This window comes from Nicotiana attenuata, unplaced genomic scaffold (assembly GCF_001879085.1).
Source record: "Nicotiana attenuata strain UT unplaced genomic scaffold, NIATTr2, whole genome shotgun sequence".
Classification (NCBI taxonomy): Eukaryota; Viridiplantae; Streptophyta; class Magnoliopsida; order Solanales; family Solanaceae; genus Nicotiana; species Nicotiana attenuata.
Window position 1 is genome coordinate 57982 of NW_017674034.1, and position 22840 is coordinate 80821.

The 22840-nt window shown below is 41.5% G+C and overlaps 2 protein-coding genes across 3 annotated transcripts; both read left to right on the forward strand.

Moving 5' to 3' along the window:
* The first annotated feature begins 1014 nt into the window (after positions 1–1014).
* Positions 1015–4315, forward strand: LOC109217858 (transcription factor bHLH112-like). Of its 2 annotated transcripts, XM_019382143.1 has the most exons (7): positions 1019–1387; positions 1959–2316; positions 2546–2632; positions 2890–2955; positions 3150–3215; positions 3302–3352; positions 3717–4315. In XM_019382143.1, the coding sequence occupies exons 1-7, from the start codon at positions 1173–1175 to the stop codon at positions 3852–3854; spliced, it is 981 nt and encodes a 326-aa protein (XP_019237688.1). In that variant the 5' UTR covers positions 1019–1172; the 3' UTR covers positions 3855–4315. The 2 variants fall into 2 exon arrangements, 1 of the variants encoding a protein (XP_019237688.1); XR_002066698.1 differs by lacking the exons at positions 3302–3352; positions 3717–4315 and having other exon boundaries at positions 1015–1387; positions 2702–2955; positions 3150–3181.
* A 3496-nt stretch (positions 4316–7811) lies between these two features.
* Positions 7812–14391, forward strand: LOC109217857. Its single transcript, XM_019382142.1, has 13 exons — positions 7812–7980; positions 8159–8207; positions 9105–9576; positions 9858–10051; positions 10646–10784; positions 10971–11185; positions 11687–11956; positions 12052–12160; positions 12239–12539; positions 12645–12730; positions 13028–13590; positions 13750–13852; positions 14272–14391. Exons 1-13 carry the CDS (start codon positions 7812–7814, stop codon positions 14389–14391), a joined length of 2790 nt encoding a protein of 929 aa, XP_019237687.1.
* Positions 14392–22840: the final 8449 nt, after the last annotated feature.

The window sequence follows — 22840 nt, forward strand, 5'->3', positions numbered from 1 at the left end:
AAATTTTTTCAAAAATTTAGTAAAAACTCCAAAAAAGCTGTTTACTCAAATGTTCACTCTAATCACTCACAAAAATTCAAAAACAACCAAAATTATATTCATGTCCAAACACAACTCTAATTTTCAAATACCTTTTTCACTTGAAAAAATATTTTACTTCTTTTTTTTTTGGAATTTTACAATTCTTATGTTCAAACGCCCACTAACAGTCTTCTTCATATTTTTGGGTGATGAATAACTACTTTTTTCTTAATTGAACATTTTTTTTTAGCATATATCAGGTATAAATAAAATGCTAAGAGCCCTTTTTTTTTGATACTCTGTTTTTAGAGCGTGACTAATTCAGACTATGTAGGAGTAACGTTCCTTACAAACACGATTTTATTTTTGGTGTTCGAACTCAAAACTTCTAATTAAGAATTAAAAAAATATAAAATGTTCCTGAAATTCGGGTTCACGCGTGGAAACAATTTCTGCCGTACAAATTAATCATTATTTATTCGTCTTAAAACAGTTACGTGGCTGCCACATCAAACTTTGCCATCACACCCCTCTCTCTCAATTTTATAAGCAACCATAGAACAAATATAATTTATTACTCATTTCCTGTCAATTTACGCGACACTGGAAATCTTTGATCTGTCTTTTAAATATTTTAAATTGTTAATATTATAACTTATAGTATTTTTTTTATATAATTTTCAAATATAAAAATTTATTACAAAAAATTTAAGAATTCTATATCTGAAATTGCAAGAAGTTTTGTCTCTTAAATTCGAACCGTGTCACATAAATTAGGTCGGAGGGAATAGTACTCTAGTATACTAAACCAAGAAGATTATATATTATCTAAAGTAACAGAAAGAATATTATAAAATAATGTAGTAAGAGAATTCGATCCAAAATACCTTTATCTTATTATCATAATTAATTAAATATTCTTTCCTCCTTTGTTTTATCTACTCATCTTCTCCGTATAATGTCAACTATAGATTCCATTAGTTTCTCTTTCTAGTCCTCTTCCCCTACCACTCCCACATATATCTTTGTGTATATAAATACAACTCTGAATTCAGAAATTTATCAGTTTCAAATATAAAAAAGAAGTATCTAAGCTACCAAGAATTGAAGAAGAGAAAATCTTTGGATTTAATAGCAATTATAAAGTGGCTATGGCTGATGAATATTTTCAAGCTGGAGTATGTGGAGAAAACAGTTGGTGGAATTCAACAAAAAATATTTTTGGTTTATCACCTAATTTTGCTTCTTCAATTTTTGATGATCCTATTGGAAACTTAATTGCATGGCCAATTAGTGATTTGTTGGACATGAAAACAAAGGTTGATCTTTCTTCACCATCATCAACACTTGATTGGAATCACACAGCGTAAGCAATTTCTATTTAATTTGTTCATCTTTTTTGTTTTCTTAGAAGGTGAAAAGGTTATAAACTAGTAGAAGAGAAAGATACTTCTTGTGTGTTTTTCTATTTTACCATCCGGTATTAGGTAAAGGGGAGCCTAGGAGTAACGCTTAAGTTTTCTTCGTCTGACCTTTAGGTCACAGAGGTTCGACCTGTGAAAGCAGCCACTAATACTTGCATTAGGGTAGGCTGTCTACATCACACTCCTATGATTGTTGCCCTTTCCGAAACTTACGTAAATATGCAAGATGCTTTGTGCACCAGACTGCCGTTTTTTACTATATGAAATTAGGTATTTACCGCTTAGCATAGGACCCACTGAATGGAAAATCATGTTCCTACCTGCCAAAAAAAAATTCTCCATTCTCAAAGCTTGAACTCGAAAATATGCTCATCTAGTGTTATTTTCTTATCTTTGTGGTCTAAAAGCATTCTATTAAGAGATTATCTTTGAAAGCATAAGGAAGTTAAATTATAGTACTAGTTTGTAATTATAAAGTTTTTCTTATATTCCTTTTTTCTTGGAATTATGCAGCAATGATAAGTTGGACAACACTTATCCTTCCATGCTACAAGAAGACATCAATTCAAGCCTGAATTACCAGCAAGAAAATGGGTTGGATTGTCCTAATAAATTGAAGAGGAACTTTTCCAGTATAACTCAAGACTCTTCAACCAATTCCAAACCAATGAATCAAGATTTCACTTACTATTCAGATTTGCTTCAAACACTGTTTGATACTGATCCTGATCAACCACCTCAACAATCTTTTTTAACAAACAACCAGCCAATCAATTGTACATCAAACAAAAGGCAAAATTTAAATGATTTTGCACCTTCTTTGCCTAATTCAAGTGAAATCCGTGCAAGTCTTCCTCACATAACCTCTAAGGTAAATACATCATATAGTTTGACTATTTAACTTATATATACGGACAGTGTAAGTAACAACTTCCTTTTACGTAGTTAGTATATTAATTTAACCTATTGTAGCGGTATAATGAACTTCTTTTACAATGGAGTAGTGTATTTTAACATGTCGTCGTAGATAAGCATACTATTACCTTGTTTATTTTTTGGTAGAGAATATTATATTAACAATTCTTGGTATAACTTTTCAGTCTAATATTGAAGAAATCCGAGAGTCGACCTCAAGCTCATACAAACGACCAAGAATTGAGACACCATCACCATTGCCAACTTTTAAGGTATATAAAATGTATTTTTGTATAATTTTTTATTAAAGTCGTGGAAGTAACCGCTAATGTTTGTATTAGGGTAGACTGTCTACTCATACCCTTGGGGTACAACACTTCGTTGGATCCTGTGCGAACGCGGGATACCTTGTGCTGATGTGCACCGGACTACCCTTTAAGGAGGAAACTTTGAACTTTTTCTTTTATAAGTAAAATGATTGTTTGTGCAAGGTAATGGATGAGAATTTAATTTTTAGCTATGTTATCAGGTCAGAAAAGAGAAAATGGGAGACCGGATAACTGCCCTCCAACAATTGGTTTCACCTTTTGGAAAGGTAAATATTTGGATTTTTCTACTTTTTGGAAGAGCATTATTGTTTCTAGCAACAACGACAATAAACTCAGTGTAATCTCACGTAATGAAGTCTGGAAATTCTCTTTATGTAGCACAATTATGAAAAATTATTATTTAATGCTCAATTTTCATACTCAAGGTGTTAATAACCGTTAGTTTTGCTTGTTGTCACAGACTGATACAGCTTCAGTTCTCCAAGAAGCTATTGAGTACATCAAGTTTCTTCATGATCAAGTCAATGTACGTAATCCTTATTATAACTCCACAAAATATCTTCTTTGTAAATCACAAAATATTCCAATTAACATGTTGTTTTATGATTTCAGGTTTTAAGCAACCCATATATGAAAAAGGAATCATCCACTCAATATCAACAGGTAGAAATCTTGTAACTCCTATGTTGATCAATTATTATATATATACTCCATGATTTATGGAAAAGAATTAAAAACAAGAAACTTAAGTATTTTTGTTTATTTTTTATGAATTTAACTTTTTTTTTTTTGGGTTGAATGAATTTAACTTTATATGAACTGACAGTAAAAAGTATTTTTGCACTATCCGTGCATCTATTTTCACATGTAATATAGAAAGTAACTTGCATTACTTTTTGGGTTACTAATTCAATTTTTTTCTGGATAGTCACATATAGTTATCTTTTAGGTGATACAATAATATAAAAAATTCTTTTATACTGTCCATGCATAGAAATTAAACTCATATTTTATTGACTACTGATAGGTCAAGGAACAAGAAGGATTAAAACAAGACTTAAGGAGCCAAGGACTGTGTTTAGTACCAATATCAAGTACATTCCCAGTAACAGCTGAAACTACAATGGATTTTTGGACACCAACATTTGGAGCAACATTCAAATAGAGACCAATCAAAGAGGAGAAGCTCAAGAAAATATTGTAGAAATTGATGATCAAGACACTGATTTTAGCCAATTTAATAATGTTGTGGAGAAGATTAAGGAACCCACACTATTGGTGTCTTGAGCTATAAAGTTGGGAAAAAGCAAATCAAGGAAAAAGTGAAAGAAAAAGAAGTGACCATTTAAAGGAAGACAGCCAAATGCTGGGCCATCTAAAGGCAGATCAATGATGTGGAGACTAAGGAAATGATTAATTAGAGGATAATGTAAAGTTGTAAACAGAATAATAATGTGGGTTAGGAATAGGAATAGGTGCTATATTTGGCTTATGCTTTTTCTAGATTAATTAGCTTGTTAGAAAATTAAAGTTTATGACTTTTTCCTGTTTGTGTATTTATTTACATAATGAGCTATTGCCATCTTTTGTATAAAAATATAAAAATGCAAATATCAGCGGAATTTGTGAATTCTTGAAGTGATTTTGTGGCACTCCTCCCCCTCCCAAGTATCAATCTTGGCTTCTTTCCTTGGCAAATTACTCTTTTTTGTTTTTAAACCCCTTCCAAATTACTCTTTAATACAACAAAATCACTAGAAAAAAAAATATAAGTAGTACGCATGTTTTACACATATGATTGAAGATGTTATATGATTTTCTAGCTAGCATCATACTTTATAATTTTATATAGATATTTGCAGTGACGGACCCAGAATTTTTAAATTGTTGGTGTTTAACTATTTTTTACTACAATTGCTACTGAGATTGGGTGCTCACTTAATTTATTTATATGAATTACTAGGTTTTCTATATAAATAATAATGTTTGGCTCCATTGACAAGTCACTAGGCAAGGGAGAAAACAAAACAGTTGAAAGTGAGTAAGGGTAAAATCGGGAGCAGAGTTTCCCTGATTCAACGGTGAGAGAAGGAAGGGGAAGCATGGATCGACGTGGTTATAATCGAGGTCGGGAACCCCTCATATCGAGACCTGGGAAGAATGAACGATGTATTTGATATTGGACCAGTAACGCGATGTGCCCCGGACCAAGTATGGCTTTTGTACCTCGAGAGACACGGTAAACGGTTATGCATGACGGATAGGGAGGCCGTAATATTCGCCTTCAACCGGATTTTATGGCGCGAATCCCGTTCGGTGTTCATTATAGATCAACAATTACCGGAAAACTAAGATTTTTACCTTTTTCAGACTTGTACTAGGATTGAAATTCTCCTACTATATAAAGGAAAAGTTTTTCTTTAGCCTGACACATTGTAACACGCATTTCAAGATAATAAAATTTTATTTTTATCTTCTACCTAACGTTCAAGGCATTACTCACTTGTTCTTTTCTGCACGCGCCATAGATCTTGTACAGAGGGTCCGATCAAGGACGAGATGTTCAATCTTAGACCAGAGTTGTTCATTACATTGTGACTGGTTTGATCGTTTATTTTGTCTTTAATTCATCTATCTATTGTTCTTAATTATTCGTATTAAATTAAATCACGTGTACTTTAAACCACATACAAATTTAATTTTTACACATTTTTGGGGTAAACAGTTTGGCGCCCACCGTAGGGCAAAGGATAATAGCAGTGATTTAATAAGAATCTCATAACACACCCTATTTTACGCTTGTTCTTTGAAATCTTAAATTCCAGGTCAGTCTAAGAATGGTCAAACTCTCAGTCTACTCACTTAAACGTTGACATAGAGGCGGGCTATCACGGTGAAAATAATAATGTGGTGCCCAGTAATGATGTGCTTCCTTCCGATCACAATGGTGTCCTAGCCGCCGACCTGGTCGATGCTAACTCGCAGGTGGCCATCAACATCAATTTGTCAACTGATCCCGAGAACAGTGTTCGCGGGGGACCCCGGCCAATGGCTCGAGAAGCGACAAAAGTTGAAGGTGATGGGATGAGCCTACGATTTATTTTTGAAATGTTGCAGGCTCAACAAGTGGCAATAGTAGAGCTGCAGGACGAAAGTTATGCACCTAACATGGTCGAGCCCGAACAATCTCCAGAAAACATTCGGAGAGACGAACGAGTTACCGTGAAACCGGGTGAAGTCGAGCCCGGAGAAACTTCTGAGGTAATGAAGATGCTCGAGGCATTAACAAAACGGGGGGAGTCAGGCGAGAAAAAGATTGAGGCCAACGACAAGAAGGTGGAAACATACAACTCCAGGGTCAATCAGATCTCGGGAGCACCTCCAATATTGAAGGGACCACACTCCAAATTTTTTATCCAGAAGCCCTTCCCCCTGTGTGCGGCACAGAAGCCAATCTCGAAGAGGTTTCGAATGCCCGACATTTCCAAGTATAATGGGACCATGGATCCAAATGAGCATGTAACCTCATATACATGCGCAATCAAAGGGAACGACATGGAAGATGACGAAATCGAGTCGGTGTTGTTGAAAAAGTTTGGGGAAACTTTCTCCAAAGGGGTGATGATATGGTACCACAACTTGCCTCTGAATTCCATTGACTCAATTGTTATGCTTGCAGATGCTTTCATAAAGGCCCATGTCGGAGCCATCAGGTCGAGACCAGAAAGTCAGACCTTTTCATGGTCAAATAAAGGGATAACGAGATGTTCAGGGAGTTCATGTCAAGATTCCAGATGGAACGGATGGATCTTCCACCAATTGCGGATGATTGGGTCGTTCAGGCATTGACTCAAGGGATCAACCCCCGAAGATTCGTGGCCTCTCAATAGCTAAAACGAAATTTGGTGGAGTACCCTGCGGTGACCTGGGCCGACATCCACAAAAGGTACCAATCGAAGATCAAGGTTGAAGACAATCAACTCGGGCCCCCTTCTGGAACTGTTTACCCCGTTTGAACTGATGATAGATCTAAGAGAGTCATTGATTAGGATCTAAGGCCTGGGAAACGGATCCGAGCGTCACCTAAATAGGAACGAGAAGAGGAATGATCGTGGGCCGAGCGGCCTAGACCTGATGAGCATGAGCGGCTTTGACAGGCTGCTCGGGAGTAGGGAAGCACCAAGATTATCGGAATACAATTTCAACGTGGATGGTGCGAGCATCGTGTCGGCCATAGGGAGCATCAAAGAGACTAAGTGGCCCCGACCATTGCAGTCCGACCCTGCCCCAAGAGATGCTAATTTGATGTGTAAGTATCACGACACTCACGGTCATAGGACCGAAGATTGCCAACAGTTAAGACAAGAAGTTGCTCGATTGTTCAACTATGGCACCTCCGAGAATTCCTAAGCGAGAGAGCCATAACCACTTCAGAAACAAGAAAGCCAACAAATAGGTCTAACAAGAGGAGTCTCAGCACGTGATCAACATGATCTTTGGGGGACTTGAAGTCCCCAAGGCCCAATGGTAAAACATATTAAGTGTCTATTACGAGGGAAAAACGCACCCGGGATTACGTTCTGGAGGGAACTATCTCGTTCAGAGACGAAGATGCTGAGGGCATCGTATAGCCTCACAATGATGCACTGGTAATATTTGTACTTATCAATAAATCTCAGGTTAAACATGTGTTGATTGATCTAGGTAGCTCGGCTAACATCATCAGACCAAGGGTCGTAGAGAAACTAGGGCTACAGGATCAAATTGTATCGGCGGTCCAGATATTTTATAGGTTCAATATGGCATGTGAGACCACGAAGGGATAAATAACTTTGCCGGTAAATACTGCTGGGACAACCAAAAAAATGAAGTTCTACGTGACTGAAAGGGATATGAGGTATAACACTTTATTCAAAAGGCCATGGGTCCACAACATGAGGAAGATACCTTCGACCTTACACGAGGCGCTGCAATTTCCCGCGCTGGGGGGAGTCAAAATGGTCTACGGAGAACAGCCAGCCGCAAGGGCAATGTTTGCTGTGATGAAGTGATCCCGGTGCACGCGGTCTCAACATCGAGAAGCGAGAAGCTGACCAAAAAAGAAGAGACTAAATAGCAATCAATGATACCGGCCTCAGCCGAACCGGAGAGACATGAAGAAAAAGGAGCAGACGTTGAGGACAATTACGGTGTCCCGATATCATTAATAGCTCCCAACTACACCGACGCCACCAAATTGACGGTCGAAGAGTTGGAGCAACTTACTAATCGAGCACCTATCAGATCGAAAGGTATACCTGGTGATAGGTTACAAGTACTTTGGTTATAAGTACTTTACGTTATGTTTTGATGATCTAACAAACTTACTATCCAGAATCAGATAAGGAACCTGTTGCACATTTACAAGACCTCAAGATCACAAGGTTCCAGGTTGGGATTCAGCATGGAATATGATTCAACTCTTAATAGTGGAAGGAACAGCTGAGGGACTAGGTCCCTACCATTTCCCGAGGAGACTGTAGGAAGTCAACTTTCCAGCTGGAAAGTTGCTGCCTGCACACGCTACAGTGCAGGAACAGTGCTGCAGTCAACTTTCCAGGGAAGACTTTTTACCTACCTTGCTTGCATCATTGTAAGTGATGTCACACATGTATATATGCATTCAAGGGAGGTAAAACAAAATCACCTGAACATTTGACAAGCTCATTCATGTGACTATCCTGTAAGCAAGTTTCAAGTGCTTCAAGAACAAAGAAAAAAACAACTACGAACCAGTTCCCACATAGAGTTATTGTATGTCCTTAGTTGAGTTGTAACTTTGTAATAGTTCTTTGATTGTAATTCCTATCTAGCTTGTTTAGAAGCATTCTATAGGAACCCATTTGTAAACCTTAAACCAGTGTGTTTTAGTCTTGGCTAGAGTTAGCCATGTTGTAAAGTCTTTGTAATAGAGTTATTACAAAGTGGCTTGTAATAAAGTATTACAAGTTAGTGAGGGATTAAGAGGTTAATTCCTAGGTTACATATGTTGTAATCTAAAAGTTGCTCAGTAGTGAAGTTGAAATCCTACAAGGGTAGGTCGTGGTTTTTCATCCCGTTGAGCTGGGAATGTTCCACGTAAATTCCTATTGCCATTTAATTACTGATGTGTCTGTGCGTGCTATTGGACTTGATAGAGAACCTGGTTCTATATAGAGTTTGGTGGACCCTTATATTCTATCTATAGGTATCAGAGCAGGTTTTTTTATCAGGTTAACACCTAGAAAGGATCCTCATGGCTGCTCCTCCAAACTTCGAAGAAGGCCAATCTACTTAAAGACCACCTTAATGAACAGTATTATGGATGGTGGAAAACTAGAATGCATGACTTCATCATGGCTGAAGATTCTAAGCTATGAGATGTCATATGTGATAGACCATTTGTTCCTACCAAAAACCTTGGCGACCCACCAGTAGCCATTCCCAAGACAAGGAAAGAATTCAACGATGCAGATAGAAAAGCCGTAGAGAAGAACTTTCGTGCTAAGAAAATTCTGGTGTGTGGTATTGGACCTGATGAATACAACAAGATATTAGCATGTCAATCAGACAAAGAAATCTGGGAAGCCCTTCAGACAGCTCACGAAGGAACAACACAGGTCAAGCAATTCAAAATCGACATGCTCACAACTGAATACGAGCTTTTCAGGATGCAAGACGATGAATCCGTCCAAGAAATGCATACACGGTTCACCTCCATCATTAATGAGCTTCACTCCCTTGCTGAAACTATTCCAAGGAACAAGCTGGTTAAAAAGATCCTAAGCATGCTACCCAGTTCTTGGCAAAGCAAAGTGAACGCCATTACAGAGGCGAAGGACTTTCAGGAGCTAACTATTGATGAGCTTGTTGGCAATCTAAAAACATATGAAATGAAGAAGAAGAAGAAGAAAGACAGTGAAAGAAGAGAGCCCAAGAAGGAGAAGAACATGGTCCTCAAAATAGAAAACAACGAGTCAAGTGGTGAAGATGGTGATATGGCATACCTAACAAGAAGATTCCAGAAGATGGTTCGCAGGAATGGAGGCATTCCAAAAAGGGGAAGTTCTAGCAAGCCAAAGAATTATGACGTCTGTCATAAATGTGGCAAGCCGGGACATTCATCAAGGATTTCCCTCTCCTAAAGCAGGATCAGTACAAGAACAACTCTGACAAAGCAGCCAAAAGGAACCCAGTTCCTAACAGACGCTTCAATAGAAAAAACGCCGCTGATAATGTCGTGAAACAAGCTCTTGCTGCATGGGGAGATTCTTCAAGAAAATCTGGAGAAGACGATGAAACAGGTAACAGCTCTATGATGGCAGTAGAAAGTGAATCAACCAAGTATGACTCCATTTTTGCTTTGATGCCCCAGTCTGATGATGAAGATGACGATGATGATGAGGTAAATTTTCTGGATGTTCAGAGAAATTTGAAATCTTATTCTCCTAAGAAACTCATGTCTTTGGCAAATGTGCTAACCGACACTTATCATAGTCTTATAAATGACAGAGATGTCTTAACAGTTTAACTAAGAGAAATAGAACAGTCTAGAGATGACCTAGTAATAGTTGCAGTTGATCTAAGAGAGTCAATTGAGAACCTGAAGAGAGAAAGAAATGTCTTAAAGTAAAGGATTGAAAATGTAGAAGAAGAAAGAGATGATCTTCTAGTGGTAGTAATGGACTTGAAGGAAACAATTGGGAAACCTACAATGGAAAGTAGGGTTGAAAATTATCAAAAAGGAAAGGAAGTTGCAAGCGAGGCACACATTAAGATTGAAAATGAGCTAAATTCAGTGCAGTTTAGTCTGTGTGCTGAGCTTGAGAAAACAAACAACTTCAGGAAGAACTAGGTAGAGTGAAGAGTGATCTTGAAAAATTACTCAAGTGGACCTGGTCCTCTGATGCTATCACTGCCATGTACTCCAACAATGAGGGAAACAGACAGGGGATTGGGTTTCAAAGGGAAAAGATTCCTTACGACCCTCATTGCAAGTACATTATTGTACCTGACAATTGGCTTTGCAACCACTGCGGTAACAATGGGCACCTTAAAGAAAACTGTTAGGTCAGATGTCAGTCACAGCAGAAAAACAAATCCTTTGCTAAAAAACTAACTACCACTAGAGAACCTGGTCCCTCATTTAAAAAATGCATAATGCCTGCATGGACCAAAAGATCCCTTATTCACCCCTTTCCTCATTACAAGGGATCCAAGTTGGCTTGGGTTCCTAAAGCTAACTCCTAATCTTCTTGTGCAGGGAACATTGAAAGGAAGCAGCCAACAATGGTACATGGATAGTGGCTACTCAAGGCATATAACTGGAAGTACAAATGATTTCCTTTCACTAAAGTCCCTGCAAGGAGGGAATGTATCCTTTGGGAATGGCAAGAAGGGATACATTCTAGGAGTTGGAAGGATTGGGAAGTCTCTCTCTCACTCAATCGAAAATGTGTACTACGTGAACGGATTGAAGTACAACTTACTAAGCATTTCCTAAATCTGTGACAAGGGAAACAAGGTGAAATTTGTGTCAAAAATCTGTACAGTCACAAACCTGGTGACGGGTGAGGTGGTGCTAGTGGCCAAAATATACAAGAATGTCTATGTAGCTAATTTTGAGTCACTGAAGAATGGTGATCTAAGCTGCCTAAGAGCTGTTGATGATGATATTGAGCTGTGGCACAAGAGGCTAGGTCACACAAGCTTCACGTTGTTAAACAAATTAGTAAGGAAGGACCTGGTTAGCCTGCCCAAATCAAGCTTCAAGGATCACAAAGTGTGTGATACATGTGTAAAAGGGAAGCAAGTCCGATCTTCGTTCAAGCCCAAAAGGGAAGTCATCACCGCAAGGCCACTTGATCTCCTTCACATGGATCTATGTGGACCTATGAGGGTGCCAAGCAGAGGAGGAAAGAAGTACATCTTTGTAATAGTTGATGACTATTCGAGATTCACCTGAACCTTGTTCCTCAGGACTAAGGATGAAACCTTCGAAGTGTTTGTTGCCTTTGTCAAAAAGATCCAAGTGAAGATGGGTAATAAAGTAGCCTGCATCAGGTCTAATCATGGGACGGAGTTTGACAATGTCAAGTTTGATGAGTTCTGCACTGGAAATGGCATCACTCATAATGGTGTTGTAGAGAGGAAGAATAGTACTCTTGAAGACATGGCAAGAACAATGCTAATTGACAGCGGGATCACAAGTATTTCTGGGCAGAAGCTGTCAATACTGCGTGCTACTTGGTAAACAGGTGCATGATTAGGTCCCTTCTGAACGAAACTCCATATGAACTGCTGAATGGAAGGAAGCCCAAGCTGACACATCTAAGAAATTTTAGGTGTAAATGCTTTGTACATAACAATGGAAAGGAATCTCTTGGGAAGTTCGATGCCAAAAGTGATGAAGGAATCTTTCTGGAATACTCATCTCAAAGCAAAACTTACAAGGTTTACAACAAAAGGACTCAATGTGTAGAATAAAGCATTCATGTGATCTTTGATGAAGCTCACCTCTCCTGTGAAAAGGACAGACATGTCGATCAAGATGGAGAGCCTTTATCTGTGCCAGGTGAAGTAATTGACATGGTAAATGGAAAGGCAGACATGATGAGCCATGTCAAGGAATCCAGTGAAGAAGATGCAAATACATCTCCATCAATTGGAGAGGAACCTGGTCCCCCGATTATAACAACTGAAGCTGAAAACAGAGTTGTTGATGAAGTCCAAGGAACTCCACTCTGTGAAGTAAGAAGCAATCAAGAATACCAGTCAGATATGCCTGGTTCCTCTACCAATGAGACTCAGGCACCAAATTGGAGGTTCAAAAGTTCACATCCACTTGACAACATAATCACTCCTCTTGACTCAAGAGTTTAAACCAGATCAAAATCAAGAAACTCACTTGCCTTCTCAGCTTTTCTTTCCCAAATAGAGCCCAAAAATATAAAAGAAGCGCTGAAAGATGTAGACTCGATCACAGCTATGCAAGAGGAGTTGCATCAATTTGAAAAGAATAAGGTATGTCACTTGGTTCCTCGACCTGTTGATCGAACCATTATAGGAACCAGGTGGGTATTCTGAAACAAACTCGATGAGTTTGGAAATACAACAAGAAACAAGGAAAGGCTTGTGATTCAAGGCTACAATAAGGAAGAAGGGATTGATTATGATGAAACATTCACCCCTGTAGCTCGAATGGAAGCCATTAGAATTTTGATTGCCTTTGCATCTCATATGGAGTTCACATTGTTCCAAATGGATGTCAAAAGTGCATTTCTAAATGGCTATCTGAAATAAGAAGTCTATGTCAAGCAGCCTCCTGGTTTTGAGTGTAACGAACACCCTGATCATGTGTTTAAACTAGATAAGGCATTGTACGGGTTAAAACAGGCTCCCAAGGTTTGGTATGAAAGGCTGTCAAAATTCCTTCTGGAATATGGCTTTGCAAGAGGGAAGATTGACAACACTCTTTTTCTAAAGAAACGAGGGAGGAACCTACTCATTGTTCAGGTGTATATTGATGATATCATCTTTGGAGCCACACCTGACTCTCTCTGCGAAGAATTTGCTAAACTCATTGGGAGTGAATTGGAGATTAGTATGATAGGAGAACTGAATTTCTTCCTAGGACTTCAAGTGAAACAATCTAAGAAGGGAACATTGATAAGTCAGCAAAAGCACATCAAGGAGTTGCTGAAAAGGTTTGATATGGAAGCCTTAAAAGTTATCGACACTCCCAGTGCAAAAGGTACTCGTCTAGACATGGATAAACCTGGTTCCCCTGTAAACCAGACCATGTATAGAGGGATCATAGGGTCACTATTGTATCTCACTGCAAGCAGATCATACATTGTTTTTAGTGTGGGTCTCTATGCAAGGTTTCAATCCAATCCAAAGGAATCTCATCTGAAGGCTGCCAAGAAAATATTGAGATATCTCAAAGGAACACAGGACATGGTCCTCTATTATCCCTTAGGAGACAACTGTGATCTTATTGGGTACACTAACGCTGATTATGGTGGATATCTGGTGGACAGGAAAATCATGTCTGGGATGGCACACTTCCTGGGTTCTTGCTTAATCTCATGGGGTACAAGGAAGCAGAATTCTGTGGCACTTTCAACTGCCGAAGCTGAATATGTAGCAGCTGCCTCTTGCTGTGCTCAACTTCTGTGGATCAAGCAACAATTGGAAGATTTTGGAGTATTCTCAGACCGTGTGCCTCTTTTATGTGATAATACTAGTGCACTCACCATGGAAAAAAATCCAGTTCAACATAAGAGGACCAAGCACATTGATGTACGTCACCACTTCCTCAAAGACAATGTTTAGAAAGGGCTTATATGCATGAAATTCTGCAGCACTGAAGACCAAATTGCAGATATATTTACCAAAGCCCTGAGCAGAGAACACTTCGAGCAAAATCGTCTGGCATTGGGGTTGATAAAACCCAATTGAGAACCTGGACCCTCAATGATTGGATATGAAAGAAAGGTTCAGGTAAATTTAGCTACAAGGTGTTTTCTGGGAAAGTCTAACTCATCTCTATACCATTACAGGTAGACACGCTTGATGATTACAGAGCAAATAAGCATTTGAGGTTGTATACATTGGTAAAAAGGGCAAAGCTTACAGACAAGAGATCAGTCAGGGAACCTGGTTCTCCTGACACAAGTTAGTAGTTTCTTTGTTCTCTCATGCACAAATTCTGAACATTTAAAACAAGTGCCACATCATCAGCATGTCAGCTTTTAGTTTTGCATCTTTTAAACCCAAACGCCTCACCAGTTATAAATCGACCTATCTCCCTAAACATGCCGCCCTTTTTCTAACCAATCCCTCTGTCATCATAAATACATCTATCCTTGTCACCGCACTTCACACATCAACCCTTCAACCTGTTTCCTATTCATTCTCTCTTCAGTTCACCCAATCTTCTCTTCTTCTCACCATGGCTGAAGATCAAACAATCTCTAGTACTATCGAGTCCTCACCAGTCGAAACACCAGCGCCAGAGTCTCCTCAATAGTACAATCTCTAGTACTTAGAGGACTCTTCTTGCTCAATATCGGAGTAGAACGAACCAGGGGTTATCACTAGCGGGCGGGAAGTTCCCTAGGAGCAGTACCTTTTCTGATGATGCCTGCGCGAACAGTGACAGCCTGTGCCAGACTGATTGAGTGATCGCACCGATTATTTATATAATAAATGCACTTGTACCATATGAGGGCCCCCCATCTATAAAGGTATTCCTTACTATTTTGTAAGAGACGTCTGATATGCAAGAAAACACAAGATACTTCATTCAATACAAGAACATTCTTTCTGCTCTCTAACTTAAACATACTCTTTATTTGATTCTGTTACTTACATTTATTGCTTTATTCACATTTATGTGTATCATTAATCGTTCTTCATTTATTGCTCGTTATTGGCCGTAAAGAGCCGCAATCACAACCCTAATAGTTGTTAGTCCCCTATCGATAGCCCTTAGCCGGTCGTCTAACTTAGCATCGAGGCCCCCCACGTGCTAGCTCGAGGCCCGATTCTCAACCGTTTGGTTTGGTTTCTAAAGCCATCTTCAATCTCTTATATTGTAATCTCGCCACTCAGCATCTACTGCTTAACAACTAGCATAAAAATAGATCACATATTTTTAGAACCACAAAATCAAATCTAATTGTTATTACCATTTTCAAGGTAAACAGTTTGGCGCCCACCGCGGGGCTAAAAATAATAGTGATTGTTTTCTTGCTGGTTTACTACATAACGCAAGTTATCTTTCACACTTTTTCTTGCCCAAGATCCTTGATTTCAGGTCAAAATGTCCAACTCAGTAAACACACGTAAGAACAACAGTCTTGGAGTCCATAGAGAAAGCGGTGTAGCTATTCCAGGTGTTGGTATGCCGCCACAAAACCCTGAGATTACACCACAGCCAATTTTCGTCAATATGGTCTCAGGCAACGCTCAACGCGTTGGCATAAGTTCCCACACCAACAAGAGTGTACGCCGAGAAAAGAACCCCACCCGGAAAGAAAGAAAGGCACACAGGGAGAGTAAAGCGGAAGAACCTCAGCACGTCGTCCATATGATTATAGGAGGAACCGACGTTCCCCAGGGACCCGTGGTCAAGCGGATAAAGGTTTCCGCGGCAACACAAGGACAAACTCGGGGTCGTGTACCTGGGCACATCCTCGCGTTCGGCGAAGAAGACTTCAAGACTCTGTCTCATCCGCACAACGATGTGCTGGTAATCTTGTTTCTCTTGAATAACATTCAAATCAAACGTGTACTCGTGGATCCAGGTAGCTCGACCAATATAATCAGGTCGACGGTGGTAGAACAGCTCGGATTATTCGACTAGATCGTACCTACCTCCCGAATCCTCAACGACTTCAATATGGCCAATGAAGCAATAGAAGGAGAGATCACCCTCCCGGTAAACATATCCGATGCAGTCCAAGATACCAGATTCCACGTCATTAAAGGTGACGCAAGGTACAATGCCTTGCTCGGTAGGCCGTGGATACATAACATGAAGGCGGTACCATCGACCTTGCATCAGATGATGAAGTTTCCAGCAAAGGACGGAATAAGGACAGTGTATGGCGAGCAGCATGCGGTGAAGGAAATGTTCGCGATCCATGAAGAGGTACCGGATCCCATACACTCCACCTCGGAAGAGTTGGAAAGCCAACAAACCCCCGAGAATGATGAAGAGGACTTCCTCACTCCCAGAACCTTCATTGCCCCCAAAGAAGCGGACACAACAAAGTCAACTGTCGAAGAATTGGAGCAAGCCGTATTGGTTGAGCATCTCCCAGATTGGAAGGTATACCTGGGGACGGGACTAACCCCTGAACTCAGGGAAAAACTCATTTTATTCCTTATTAATAACATCGATTTCTTTGCTTGGTCCCATTTAGACATGACAGGGATCCCACCGGAGATAACCACCCAGCGACTAAGTGTCGATCCTAGGTACAAACTGGTGAAGCAAAAAAAGAGACCCCAGTCCGATATAAAGCATGCATTCATCAAAGACGAGGTAACGAAACTCCTCATGATAGGGTCTATAATGGAAGTAAAATACCCCGAATGGCTGGCCAACGTGGTGGTAGTTCCCAAAAAGGGGAATAAGCTAAGAATGTGCATAGATTATAAAGATCTAAATAGGGCATGCCCAAAGGACTCGTTCCCACTGCCCAACATCGACCGTTTGATCGATGCCACAGCCAGCCATGAAACCCTCACTTTTCTCGATGCCTATTCGGGGTATAATCAAATTCAGATGAACCCCGAGGATAGAGAAAAGACTTCGTTCATCACAAAGTACGGTACGTACTGCTACAATGTAATGCCCTTCGGGCAAAAAACGCAGGGGCCACATACCAACACCTAGTTAACAAGATGTTCGAACATCAAATAGGCAAGTCCATGGAAGTTTATATTGACGACATGCTAGTTAAGTCCCTGTGCGCAGAGGACCATTTGACTCATTTGCAGGAAACGTTCGACATCCTCAAAAGTTACAACATGAAGCTCAATCCCGAGAAGTGCGCCTTCGGGGTAGGGTCGGGCAAATTCTTAGGCTTTATGGTATTGAACAGAGGAATCGAGATCAACCCCGACAAAATCAAAGCCATCGAAGAAATTACGGTGGTAAATAACGTGAAGGTCGTGCAGCGGCTGACCGGGCGGATAGCAGCCTTGGGTCGGTTCATATCAAGGTCGTCAGACAGGAGTCACCATTTCTTCTCCTTGCTCAAAAAGAAAAACAACTTTGAATGGACTCCGGAATGCCAACGCGCCTTGGAGACGTTGAAGCGATACCTAACAAGCCCGCCTTTGCTCCACACCCCAAAAGAGGGTGAAACATTGTATTTGTACCTGGCTGTATCCGAGATAGCGGTAAGTGGTGTACTGGTTCGAGAAGAACAAGGTACGTAATTCCCTATTTATTATGTAAGTCGGACCCTGGGTGATGCCGAAACCAGATATCCGCACCTGGAAAAGCTAGCTCTTGCATTAATAAGTGCGTCTCGAAAATTGAAACCTTACTTCCAATGTCATCATATTTGCGTTTTATCAACATATCCCCTTCGAAGCATACTGCATAAACCCGAATTATCGGGCCGACTGGCTAAATGGGCCATTGAACTCGGGGGATATGATATCGAGTATCAGCCCCGAACGGCTATCAAGTCTCAAATTTTGGCAGACTTTGTAGCCGACATCACTCCCTCCCTCGTACCCGAGGTCGAGAAAGAACTTTTGCTTAAAAAAGGCATACCTTCCGAGGTATGGACCCAGTTCACTGACGACGCCTCGAACGTAAGAGGATCCGGGCTTGGCATAATTCTAAATCCACCTACGGGCGGCGTGATTAGACAATCTATAAAAACCGCAAGGTTAACTAACAATGAAGCCGAGTATGAGGCTATGATTGCAGGTCTAGAATTGGCCAAAGGCTTAGGAGCTGAAGTCATTGAAGCAAAATGCGATTCTCTCTTGGTGGTAAATTAGGTAAATGGGAGCTTCGAGGTTCAGGAAGACAGGATGCAAAGATACTTAGACAAAATTCAAGTCACATTGCGCCGCTTCAAAGAATGGACTCTGGTTCACATACCTCGAGAGGAAAACAGCGAAGCCGGTGCCCTTGCAAACCTGGGGTCGTCTGTCGAGGAAGATGACATACTCCCTAGATCTGTTGTTCAACTATCCAAATCAGTGATCGAGGAAGGCCATGCTGAGATCAAATCCACTAGCCTCACATGGGATTGGAGAAATAAATATACGATTATTTGGAAAGCGGGAAGCTACCCGCAGACCCGAAAGAGTCGAGGACCTTGCGAACCAAAGCGGCCCGATTCTCGCTCGACGAAAACGGAACTCTTTACAGAAGAACTTTTGATGGCCCCTTAGCAGTATGTCTGGGGCCGGGAGACACAGACTATGTGCTCCGAGAGATCCACGAGGGCACCTGCGGAAATCACTCCGGTGCCGATTCCTTAGTTCGAAAAATAATCAGGGCAGGCTACTATTGGGATATCAAGGAGAAAGACTCCAAAGAATTCGTCCGCAAATGCGATAAATGCCAGAGATTCGCCCAACGATCCACCAACCTGGTGAACAACTACATTCAGTTCTATCGCCGTGGACGTTCATGAAATGGGGGATGGACATCGTCGGACCTCTGCCAACAGCGCCAGGTAAAGCTAGATTTATTTTATTTATGACTGACTACTTCTCAATATGGGTTGAAGCACAGGCCTTCGAAAAAATAAGAGAAAAAGAAGTCATCAATTTCATCTGGGACCATATCATGTGCCGATTCGGAATTCCTTCCGAAATAACGTGTGATAACGAGAAGTAATTCATCGGAAGCAAAGCGACTCAGTTCCTCGAGGACCACAAGATCAAAAGGATCCTGTCAATGCCCTACCACCCATGTGCAAACGGCCAAGCCGAGTCCACAAACAAAACCATCATTCAAAACTTAAAGTAGGAGTTGGAAAGCGCAAAAGGAAGATGGAGAGAAATATTACCCGAAGTACTCTGGGCATATCGAACAACCCCAAAATCGAGCACGGGGTAAACGCCTTTCTCCCTGGTATATGGCGCCGAGGCTTTGATACCAGTTGAGGTCGGAGAACCTACCGCCAGATTTTAACACGCCACCGAGAGCTCGAACAATGAAGCCATGACTACTGCTCTCGAACTATTAGATGAAAAGCGAGAAGCCTCGCTGGTCCGAATAGCCGCACAAAAATAGAGGATCGAAAGATACCACAACAGGAGAACAAATCTCCGACATTTTGGAATCGGGGACTTAGTCCTAAGGAAAGTCACCTCGAATACTCGAAATCCTAACGAAGGAAAGCTAGGTCAGAACTGGGAAGGATTGTACCGCGTCCTCGGGGTGGTTGGAAAAGGGTTAACAAACTCAGTACCATGGAGGGCGAACAACTTCCAAGCAATTGGAATGTATCGATGCTCAAACGTTATTACTGCTAAAAGCTCAAAGGCCTTAGGTTTCACAGGCATGCGTTGCACTCTTTTCCTTCGATCGGGTTTTATCCCAAGAAGGGTATTTACCGACAAGGTTTTTAATGAGGCAACATCTATATGCTATCAAGGAAGACCCAACAAGTATTCAAGGCTTCTCTTTAATCAACCTCGAATACTGGGGAGCATCCCTCCCGGGAGGTCGCCTTCTCGGAGTAATCGAGACATGCTAAATAGGGTCCCGATAGGAAAATGATGTACCGGGCCAAAAGGTCAAACGAACCGTGCCCATATAGAACAACCGAGCCCCTGACAGCAAGAACGGGTATACTTGTACCAAGTAATCAAAAACTATTTTTCCCCTCCGACAAAGCATTACACGTGCCAAAGAAGTTTGCTATTTTTACAGAAACGGATCCAGAAGCCAAAAACATCCCGAACACTCGGGGACTGGCGTCAAAAACTCAAAGCCGTATGACCTCCGGTCAAAAGCTTAGAGCTCATAAGCCCTCAACGAGGCAATATCAAGTTGACAAAAATGGCTTCAGGGCCCAAAAATGTCCCGAACACTCGGGGACTAGCATCCCGGACACTCAGGGACTGGCGTCAAAAACTCGAAGCCGTATGACCTCCGGGTCGAAAGCTTCGAACCTGTAAGCCCTCAATGAGGCAACATTAAGGTTACAAAAATGGCTCCAGAGCCGAGAAAACTTTCAATGTCTCGGGGACTGTCGCCAATTGCCATCCCATCGATTTATCAAAAACCCGAGGCCATAAGACCCATGTGGGCAACCTCGGTCTCGTAAGACCTATATAAGGCAACAACAATATCTGTAAGACCTCAAGCAAGGCAAGAACCATACTTGTACCAAGTAACAAACTGTAAGACCTCAAAGTAAGGCATGTAAAAATTTATAAGACCTCACAAAAGGCATAACCCCTATCTTAAAGTTAAGGTTATATATCGAACTTATAAGACCCCTAAAAAGGCATACCCTCAATATAGACGCCGAAAACTACTTCACCCGAGTACTGAAAGGCTCCGGCCAAACACAATGACTACGGTCACGAGGCTGTGCCTGCCAAACTAACGCGACTCGAGGACGCCCGACCGTTGCTACAAAATCACCAGCCTTCAATTACATTGAAAGAACTTCGAAAAGAACCAGTTAAAACAGGCTACCCTCGACATAGGCAAAAGAGCTTCGACCATGTCGGCTCCAAAACTACGGGCTTCAAAATACTCGCCCACCGAGCGAAACCTCCCGAGGTGCTCGATCACCGCCACGTAACGACTCGCAATCGAGGTTTTACCGAACCGTCGAAGAGTCAGGCAAACACAAATTCAAAAATCCTTAACGAGGGAAGAATAAAGCGTAAGAGCCACTGCCGCCAGCCCATGTAAAAGGTCGTACCGACCAATCCCGTAAGAGCGTAAGGGCCAGCTTTTAATTCAAAAGCTTAAGGGTCAATAAGCTCGAGTCGAAACCCGACTCGGAGACTGAGCCCGAAACAATTAATTGAATATGCCTAAGAGCAAAAGCATAAGAGCTCGAACGCCGGGTTATACTAAAAGGTCGTACCGACCTAACACGTAAGAGCCTAAGGGCCAGCTTGGAATCCAAAAACATGAGGGCCAACAAGCTCAAGTCGAAGTCCGGCTCGGAGACTGAACCCGAAACAGTTAACTAAAAAATGCCTAATGGCACGTACGTGAGAGCCACTGTCGCCGGCCTAAATCGCCGGCTTAAGTCAAAAGGTTGTGCCGACCAAATGCTCCAAGGCCTACGGGCCAGCCTAACAAAGCTTCAGGGCCAAATATTATACCTAAGGGTCATTACTCGAAGTCCAGTTCACCTGGCCAATCATCAACCAACATATAAATTCAAAACGAAGAAAGACATGCACAAACAGAATACATGGAAGATGAAACCAAAAGGTTTTCTTTTATACGAATACAAAAAAAAAATATACAAAAGCTACATTGGCAAACGCTCGCTGAAAGCTTCCATACAAAGAATCAAAGAAAGCCTAGTCTACTTCCCCCTCGAGGACTATGGACCAACGACCCTCTCAGAAACTACGCTTTCGATAACCTCGGCCATAACCTCCGGGTTTCCAACGGCCTCCTCCCCTTCAGGAACTCCGCTTCCATCTTCATCGCCTCCCGAGTCACTGCTCGATTCATCTTCGGGAGGAAGCAGGGCCGCGACTTCCTCTTCTAGGGTCTTCACCCTCTCAATTTCGGCAATTAAATCAATGCCCCCCGCATATATGTCCTCGAGCGTCCGTTTTCGAGATTCTAACCGGGCATGCTCTACTGCTCGGGTCTGGCCAAGCTCAGCCTCTTCGAACACCTTCTGGGCATTCGCAGTAGCGGCGTCCTCCTTATGCGAGGTCACAAGCGCCTCGGCCTCAGCCCTGACTTTGGATAACGTAGTGGCCAACTCAGTATGGAGATTCTTATATTTGCTGCTCTCAGCCCTCGTTTCTTCGAGGCAATGCCCGATCGAAACCACCTCTCCCCGTAGGGCATTTCTCTCCGAGATCGTCTCATCAAGTGCAGTTTGAGTTCAAGAATTTCAAAGTCCCTGGCTCGGAGCTCCTTCCCATAAGGACGTCTTTCTCCTTAAGCTACAAAAATAGATCAAAAGATATTAAAACATTGAAGTCAGTTAGACATACAGACAAAAACTAAGCGGGAGCTATGTAACCTGTTCAGCCAGGCGAGCCTTTTCCCGGGACGCCGCCTCCAAGCAGCCCCGAAAGCTACGGAGTTCTTCCTCCTTCTTGATCGAAAGTGCCCTAAATTCATAAGCCTCCGAGGTAAGTCTCTTATATTCACCCTCATGACGAGTCAGCTCGGCTTCAAAATCGACAAATGATTGATCGTAAAGCGCCTTGGCCTGGAACCATGAAAGAAATAAGGTTAGCAAAGTCGAAAGGACAAAGCGCCAAGCATAATTTACAAATAAATTACCTGCTCACATAGCCTGTCGATCTCGCTGAAGACGAGCGAAATGCCAGGTTCAGGTTTTTTCTCAGGCACAACAGAAGGCTTTCTTAACAAATTCTTATCGCCACTAGACGCCTCCGCGTCGAAAGACTTTGCATGGG